The 8,393-nt window shown below is 48.0% G+C and overlaps 1 protein-coding gene across 1 annotated transcript in view; it reads left to right on the top strand.

Moving 5' to 3' along the window:
* Positions 1 to 384: 384 nt before the first annotated feature.
* Positions 385 to 8,393, top strand: part of LOC137361838 (integrin alpha-M-like) — a gene marked incomplete at its 5' end in the record, with an annotated part of 127,154 nt that continues 119,145 nt past the window's right edge. The window contains one exon of the mRNA XM_068026441.1: positions 385 to 535. Coding sequence (XP_067882542.1) covers positions 385 to 535 — 151 coding nt within the window. The remainder of the gene's footprint in view (positions 536 to 8,393) is intronic.

Raw genomic sequence — 8,393 nt, 5'->3', positions numbered from 1 at the left:
TCACCTCCAGCTTCCCATCCCCTTCCCCCCAACTCCACCCCTCCACTTCCCACCCCCAAAACACCACGCCCTCAGCCTCTTCGCCCCCCCCTACCCATCCCCTTTCCCTTTCCCTCTCTCCCCCCTTCCCCATTCCCTCACCCCCTCTCCCACCCTTCTCTGCACTCTCACCCCTCACCCCCCCCCCCCCCCCCCCCCCCCCCCCCCCCCCCCCCCCCCCCCCACCTCCAGCTATCCCATCCCTCCTCGGCTTTGTGTTGTGTCTCCCTTTGCGTGTCGGACACGATTCTCTCACAGGTCTCCCGGAGAGGGGGCTGAGGAGGGTGTTTTTAATCCCCCCACTGACCTTTTTCCCTCTCTCTCCCCTCCGCACGGACCCATCAGGTGGGACCTGAATTTCAGAGCCCAAAGGGCCGTCGCGAACTGGAGATTATCGCCTCCAACAGCACGAACCACACAGTGTTCTTCATTGAGAATTACGATGCCCTCAGCACCATCCAGGATAAATTACAGGCGAAAATCTTCGCCATCGAAGGTACAATGAGATAGTGAGTGAGTGTGTCAGTGAGTGAGAGTGAGTCAATGAGTGTGAGAGACTGTGTGAGCGAATGCGTCAGTGTGTGTGTGCAAGAATGAGTGAGAGGGTTTCGGAGTGATTGACAGTGAGTGTGTGTGTGACTGTGTGACTCTCTGGTTGAGTGTGTCGTGAGTGTGAGTGATTGACAGTGAGTGTGTGTGTGACTGTGTGACTCTCTGGTTGAGTGTGTAGTGAGTGTGAGTGATTGACAGTGAGTGTGTGTGTGACTGTGTGACTCTCTGGTTGAGTGTGTAGTGAGTGTGAGTGATTGACAGTGAGTGTGTGTGTGACTGTGTGACTCTCTGGTTCAGTGTGTAGTGTGTGTGAGTGATTGACAGTGAGTGTGTGTGTGACTGTGGGTAATGTCTCTCTCTCTGGGTAATATGTCTCCCTGGGTAATGTGTCTCTGGGTAATGTGTCTCTGGGTAATGTGTCTCTCTCTCTGGGTAATGTGTCTCAGGGTAATGTGTCTCTGGGTAATGTGTCTCTCTCTCTGGGTAATGTGTCTCTCTCTCTGGGTAATGTGTCTCTGGGTAATGTGTCTCTCTGGGTAATGTGTCTCTCTGGGTAATGTGTCTCTCTCTCTGGGTAATGTGTCTCTCTGGGTAATGTGTCTCTCTCTCTGGGTAATGTGTCTCTCTGGGTAATGTGTCTCAGGGTAATGTGTCTCTCTCTGGGTAATGTGTCTCTGGGTAATGTGTCTCTCTGGGTAATGTGTCTCTCTCTCTGGGTAATGTGTCTCTCTGGGTAATGTGTCTCTCTGGGTAATGTGTCTCTCTCTCTGGGTAATGTGTCTCTGGGTAATGTGTCTCTCTCTCTGGGTAATGTGTCTCTGGGTAATGTGTCTCTTTCTGGGTAATGTGTCTCTCTGGGTAATGTGTCTCTCTCTCTGGGTAATGTGTCTCTATCTCTGGGTAATGTGTCTCTCTGGGTAATGTGTCTCTCTCTCTGGGTAATGTGTCTCTCTCTCTGGGTAAGGTGTCTCTCTCTCTCTGGGTAATGTGTCTCAGGGTAATGTGTCTCTCGATGGGTAATGTGTCTCTGGGTAATGTGTCTCTTTCTGGGTAATGTGTCTCTCTGGGTAATGTGTCTCTCTCTATGGGTAATGTGTCTCTGGGTAATGTGTCTCTCTCTCTGGGTAATGTGTCTCTCTGGGTAATGTGTCTCTCTCTGGGTAATGTGTCTCTCTGGGTAATGTATCGCTGGGTAATGTGTCTCTCTGGGTAATGTGTCTCTCTGGGTAATGTGTCTCTCTCTCTGGGTAATGTGTCTCTCTGGGTAATGTGTCTCTCTGGGTAATGTGTCTCAGGGTAATGTGTCTCTCTCTGGGTAATGTGTCTCTGGGTAATGTGTCTCTTTCTGGGTAATGTGTCTCTCTGGGTAATGTGTCTCTCTCTCTGGGTAATGTGTCTCTCTGGGTAATGTGTCTCTCTGGGTAATGTGTCTCTCTCTCTGGGTAATGTGTCTCTGGGTAATGCGTCTCTCTCTCTGGGTAATGTGTCTCTGGGTAATGTGTCTCTTTCTGGGTAATGTGTCTCTCTGGGTAATGTGTCTCTCTCTCTGGGTAATGTGTCTCTATCTCTGGGTAATGTGTCTCTCTGGGTAATGTGTCTCTCTCTCTGGGTAATGTGTCTCTCTCTCTGGGTAAGGTGTCTCTCTCTCTGGGTAATGTGTCTCTGTGTCTCAGGGTAATGTGTCTCTGTGTCTCTGGGTAATGTGTCTCTTTCTGGGTAATGTGTCTCTCTGGGTAATGTGTCTCTCTCTATGGGTAATGTGTCTCTGGGTAATGTGTCTCTTTCTGGGTAATGTGTCTCTCTGGGTAATGTGTCTCTCTCTCTGGGTAATGTGTCTCTCTGGGTAATGTGTCTCTCTCTGGGTAATGTGTCTCTCTCTCTGGGTAATGTGTCTCTCTCTCTGGGTAATGTGTGTCTCTCTCTGGGTAATGTATCGCTGGGTAATGTGTCTCTCTGGGTAATGTGTCTCTCTGGGTAATGTGTCTCTCTCTCTGGGTAATGTGTCTCTCTGGGTAATGTGTCTCTCTCTGTGGGTAATGTGTCTCTCTCTCTGGGTAAGGTGTCTCTCTCTCTGGGTAATGTGTCTCAGGGTAATGTGTCTCTCTGGGTAATGTGTCTCTCTCTCTGGGTAATGTGTCTCTCTCTCTGGGTAATGTGTCTCTGGGTAATGTGTCTCTCTCTCTCTGGGTAATGTGTGTCTCTCTCTGGGTAATGTGTCTCTCTCTCTGGGTAATGTGTCTCTCTCTCTGGGTAATGTCTCTCTGGGTAATGTGTCTCTCTCTCTGGGTAATGTGTCTCTCTCTCTGGGTAATGTGTCTCTGGGTAATGTGTCTCTCTCTCTGGGTAATGTGTCTCTCTCTCTGGGTAATGTGTCTCTGGGTAATGTGTCTCTCTCTCTGGGTAATGTGTCTCAGGGTAATGTGTCTCTCTGGGTAATGTGTCTCTCTCTCTGGGTAATGTGTCTCAGGGTAATGTGTCTCTCTGGGTAATGTGTCTCTCTCTCTGGGTAATGTGTCTCTCTCTCTGGGTAATGTGTCTCAGGGTAATGTGTCTCTCTCTCTGGGTAATGTGTCTCTCTCTCTGGGTAATGTCTCTCTGGGTAATGTGTCTCTCTCTCTGGGTAATGTGTCTCTCTCTCTGGGTAATGTGTCTCTGGGTAATGTGTCTCTCTCTCTGGGTAATGTGTCTCTCTCTATGGGTAATGTGTCTCTGGGTAAGGTGTCTCTCTCTCTGGGTAATGTGTCTCAGGGTAATGTGTCTCTCTCTGGGTAATGTGTCTCTCTGGGTAATGTGTCTCTCTGGGTAATGTGTCTCTCGCTCTGGGTAATGTGTCTCTGGGAAATGTGTCTCTCTCTATGGGTAATGTGTCTCTGGGAAATGTGTCTCTCTCTATGGGTAATGTGTCTCTGGGAAATGTGTCTCTCTCTATGGGTAATGTGTCTCTGGGAAATGTGTCTCTCTCTATGGGTAATGTGTCTCTGGGTAATGTGTCTCTCTCTCTGGGTAATGTCTCTCTGGGTAATGTGTCTCTCTGGGTAATGTGTCTCTCGCTCTGGGTAATGTGTCTCTGGGAAATGTGTCTCTCTCTATGGGTAATGTGTCTCTGGGAAATGTGTCTCTCTCTATGGGTAATGTGTCTCTGGGTAATGTGTCTCTCTCTCTGGGTAATGTGTCTCTCTCTATGGGTAATGTGTCTCTGGGTAAGGTGTCTCAGGGTAATGTGTCTCTCTCTATGGGTAATGTGTCTCTGGGTAATGTGTCTCTGGGTAATGTGTCTCTCTCTCTGGGTAATGTGTCTCTGGGTAATGTGTCTCTCTGGGTAATGTGTCTCTGGGTAATGTGTCTCTCTGGGTAATGTGTCTCTCTCTCTGGGTAATGTGTCTCTGGGTAATGTGTCTCTCTCTCTGGGTAATGTGTCTCTCTGGGTAATGTGTCTCAGGGTAATGTGTCTCTCTCTGGGTAATGTGTCTCTCTCTCTGGGTAATGTGTCTCTGGGTAATGTGTCTCTCTCTCTGGGTAATGTGTCTCTGGGTAATGTGTCTCTCTGGGTAATGTGTCTCTCTGGGTAATGTGTCTCTCTCTCTGGGTAATGTGTCTCTCTGGGTAATGTGTCTCTCTCTCTGGGTAATGTGTCTCTCTGGGTAATGTGTCTCAGGGTAATGTGTCTCTCTCTGGGTAATGTGTCTCTGGGTAATGTGTCTCTCTGGGTAATGTGTCTCTCTCTCTGGGTAATGTGTCTCTCTGGGTAATGTGTCTCTCTCTCTGGGTAATGTGTCTCTGGGTAATGTGTCTCTCTCTCTGGGTAATGTGTCTCTGGGTAATGTGTCTCTTTCTGGGTAATGTGTCTCTCTGGGTAATGTGTCTCTCTCTCTGGGTAATGTGTCTCTATCTCTGGGTAATGTGTCTCTCTGGGTAATGTGTCTCTCTCTCTGGGTAATGTGTCTCTCTCTCTGGGTAAGGTGTCTCTCTCTCTCTGGGTAATGTGTCTCAGGGTAATGTGTCTCTCGATGGGTAATGTGTCTCTGGGTAATGTGTCTCTTTCTGGGTAATGTGTCTCTCTGGGTAATGTGTCTCTCTCTATGGGTAATGTGTCTCTGGGTAATGTGTCTCTCTCTCTGGGTAATGTGTCTCTCTGGGTAATGTGTCTCTCTCTGGGTAATGTGTCTCTCTGGGTAATGTATCGCTGGGTAATGTGTCTCTCTGGGTAATGTGTCTCTCTGGGTAATGTGTCTCTCTCTCTGGGTAATGTGTCTCTCTGGGTAATGTGTCTCTCTGGGTAATGTGTCTCAGGGTAATGTGTCTCTCTCTGGGTAATGTGTCTCTGGGTAATGTGTCTCTTTCTGGGTAATGTGTCTCTCTGGGTAATGTGTCTCTCTGGGTAATGTGTCTCTCTCTCTGGGTAATGTGTCTCTCTGGGTAATGTGTCTCTCTCTCTGGGTAATGTGTCTCTGGGTAATGCGTCTCTCTCTCTGGGTAATGTGTCTCTGTGTCTCAGGGTAATGTGTCTCTGTGTCTCTGGGTAATGTGTCTCTTTCTGGGTAATGTGTCTCTCTGGGTAATGTGTCTCTCTCTATGGGTAATGTGTCTCTGGGTAATGTGTCTCTTTCTGGGTAATGTGTCTCTCTGGGTAATGTGTCTCTCTCTCTGGGTAATGTGTCTCTCTCTCTGGGTAATGTGTCTCTCTCTGGGTAATGTGTCTCTCTCTCTGGGTAATGTGTCTCTCTCTCTGGGTAATGTGTGTCTCTCTCTGGGTAATGTATCGCTGGGTAATGTGTCTCTCTGGGTAATGTGTCTCTCTGGGTAATGTGTCTCTCTCTCTGGGTAATGTGTCTCTCTGGGTAATGTGTCTCTCTCTGTGGGTAATGTGTCTCTCTCTCTGGGTAAGGTGTCTCTCTCTCGGGGTAATGTGTCTCAGGGTAATGTGTCTCTCTGGGTAATGTGTCTCTCTCTCTGGGTAATGTGTCTCTCTCTCTGGGTAATGTGTCTCTGGGTAATGTGTCTCTCTCTCTCTGGGTAATGTGTGTCTCTCTCTGGGTAATGTGTCTCTCTCTCTGGGTAATGTGTCTCTCTCTCTGGGTAATGTCTCTCTGGGTAATGTGTCTCTCTCTCTGGGTAATGTGTCTCTCTCTCTGGGTAATGTGTCTCTGGGTAATGTGTCTCTCTCTCTGGGTAATGTGTCTCTCTCTCTGGGTAATGTGTCTCTGGGTAATGTGTCTCTCTCTCTGGGTAATGTGTCTCAGGGTAATGTGTCTCTCTGGGTAATGTGTCTCTCTCTCTGGGTAATGTGTCTCAGGGTAATGTGTCTCTCTCTCTGGGTAATGTGTCTCTCTCTCTGGGTAATGTGTCTCTCTCTCTGGGTAATGTGTCTCAGGGTAATGTGTCTCTCTCTCTGGGTAATGTGTCTCTCTCTCTGGGTAATGTCTCTCTGGGTAATGTGTCTCTCTCTCTGGGTAATGTGTCTCTCTCTCTGGGTAATGTGTCTCTGGGTAATGTGTCTCTCTCTCTGGGTAATGTGTCTCTCTCTGTGGGTAATGTGTCTCTGGGTAATGTGTCTCTCTCTCTGGGTAATGTGTCTCTCTCTATGGGTAATGTGTCTCTGGGTAATGTGTCTCTCTCTATGGGTAATGTGTCTCTGGGTAACGTGTCTCTCTCTCTGGGTAATGTGTCTCTCTCTATGGGTAATGTGTCTCAGGGTAATGTGTCTCTCTCTATGGGTAATGTGTCTCTGGGTAATGTGTCTCTCTCTCTGGGTAATGTGTCTCTCTCTATGGGTAATGTGTCTCTGGGTAACGTGTCTCTCTCTCTGGGTAATGTGTCTCTCTCTATGGGTAATGTGTCTCTGGGTAACGTGTCTCTCTCTCAGGGTAATGTGTCTCTGGGTAATGTGTCTCTCTGGGTAATGTGTCTCTCTCTCTGGGTAATGTGTCTCTCTCTATGGGTAATGTGTCTCTGGGTAACGTGTCTCTCTCTCTGGGTAATGTGTCTCTCTCTATGGGTAATGTGTCTCAGGGTAATGTGTCTCTCTCTATGGGTAATGTGTCTCTGGGTAATGTGTCTCTCTCTCTGGGTAATGTGTCTCTGGGTAATGTGTCTCTCTGGGTAATGTGTCTCTGGGTAATGTGTCTCTCTGGGTAATGTGTCTCTCTCTCTGGGTAATGTGTCTCTGGGTAATGTGTGTCTCTCTCTGGGTAATGTGTCTCTCTCTCTGGGTAATGTGTCTCTGGGTAATGTGTCTCTCTCTCTGGGTAATGTGTCTCTCTGGGTAATGTGTCTCTCTCTCTGGGTAATGTGTCTCTGGGTAATGTGTCTCTCTCTCTGGGTAATGTGTCTCTCTCTGGGTAATGTGTCTCTCTCTCTGGGTAATGTGTCTCTCTCTCTGGGTAATGTGTCTCTGGGTAATGTGTCTCTCTCTCTCTCTGGGTAATGTGTCTCTCTCTGGGTAATGTGTCTCTCTCTCTGGGTAATGTGTCTCTGGGTAATGTGTCTCTCTCTCTGGGTAATGTGTCTCTCTCTCTGGGTAATGTCTCTCTGGGTAATGTGTCTCTCTCTCTGGGTAATGTGTCTCTCTCTCTGGGTAATGTGTCTCTGGGTAATGTGTCTCTCTCTCTGGGTAATGTGTCTCTCTCTCTGGGTAATGTGTCTCTGGGTAATGTGTCTCTCTCTCTGGGTAATGTGTCTCTCTCTCTGGGTAATGTGTCTCAGGGTAATGTGTCTCTCTGGGTAATGTGTCTCTCTCTCTGGGTAATGTGTCTCAGGGTAATGTGTCTCTCTGGGTAATGTGTCTCTCTCTCTGGGTAATGTGTCTCTGGGTAATGTGTCTCTCTCTCTGGGTAATGTGTCTCCAGGTAATGTGTCTCTCTCTCTGGGTAATGTGTCTCTGGGTAATGTGTCTCTCTCTCTGGGTAATGTGTCTCAGGGTAATGTGTCTCTCTGGGTAATGTGTCTCTCTCTCTGGGTAATGTGTCTCAGGGTAATGTGTCTCTCTGGGTAATGTGTCTCTCTCTCTGGGTAATGTGTCTCTGGGTAATGTGTCTCTCTCTCTGGGTAATGTGTCTCCAGGTAATGTGTCTCTCTCTCTGGGTAATGTGTCTCTGGGTAATGTGTCTCTCTCTCTGGGTAATGTGTCTCAGGGTAATGTGTCTCTCTGGGTAATGTGTCTCTCTCTCTGGGTAATGTGTCTCAGGGTAATGTGTCTCTCTGGGTAATGTGTCTCTCTCTCTGGGTAATGTGTCTCTCTGGGTAATGTGACTCTCTCTCTGGGTAATGTGTCTCAGGGTAATGTGTCTCTCTGGGTAATGTGTCTCTCTCTCTGGGTAATGTGTCTCTCTGGGTAATGTGTCTCTCTCTCTGGGTAATGTGTCTCTCTGGGTAATGTGTCTCAGGGTAATGTGTCTCTCTCTGGGTAATGTGTCTCTGGGTAATGTGTCTCTTTCTGGGTAATGTGTCTCTCTGGGTAATGTGTCTCTCTCTCTGGGTAATGTGTCTCTGGGTAATGTGTCTCTCTCTCTGGGTAATGTGTCTCTCTCTATGGGTAATGTGTCTCTGGGTAAGGTGTCTCTCTCTCTGGGTAATGTGTCTCAGGGTAATGTGTCTCTCTCTGGGTAATGTGTCTCTCTGGGTAATGTGTCTCTCGCTCTGGGTAATGTGTCTCTCTCTATGGGTAATGTGTCTCTGGGTAAGGTGTCTCTCTCTATGGGTAATGTGTCTCTGGGTAATGTGTCTCTCTCTATGGGTAATGTGTCTCTGGGTAATGTGTCTCTCTCTCTGGGTAATGTGTCTCTCTCTATGGGTAATGTGTCTCT

Source organism: Heterodontus francisci, unplaced genomic scaffold, assembly GCF_036365525.1.
Source record: "Heterodontus francisci isolate sHetFra1 unplaced genomic scaffold, sHetFra1.hap1 HAP1_SCAFFOLD_1104, whole genome shotgun sequence".
Classification (NCBI taxonomy): Eukaryota; Metazoa; Chordata; class Chondrichthyes; order Heterodontiformes; family Heterodontidae; genus Heterodontus; species Heterodontus francisci.
The sequence above is the reverse complement of the archived record's forward strand: the minus strand, read 5'-3'. Positions and strand labels throughout refer to the sequence as shown.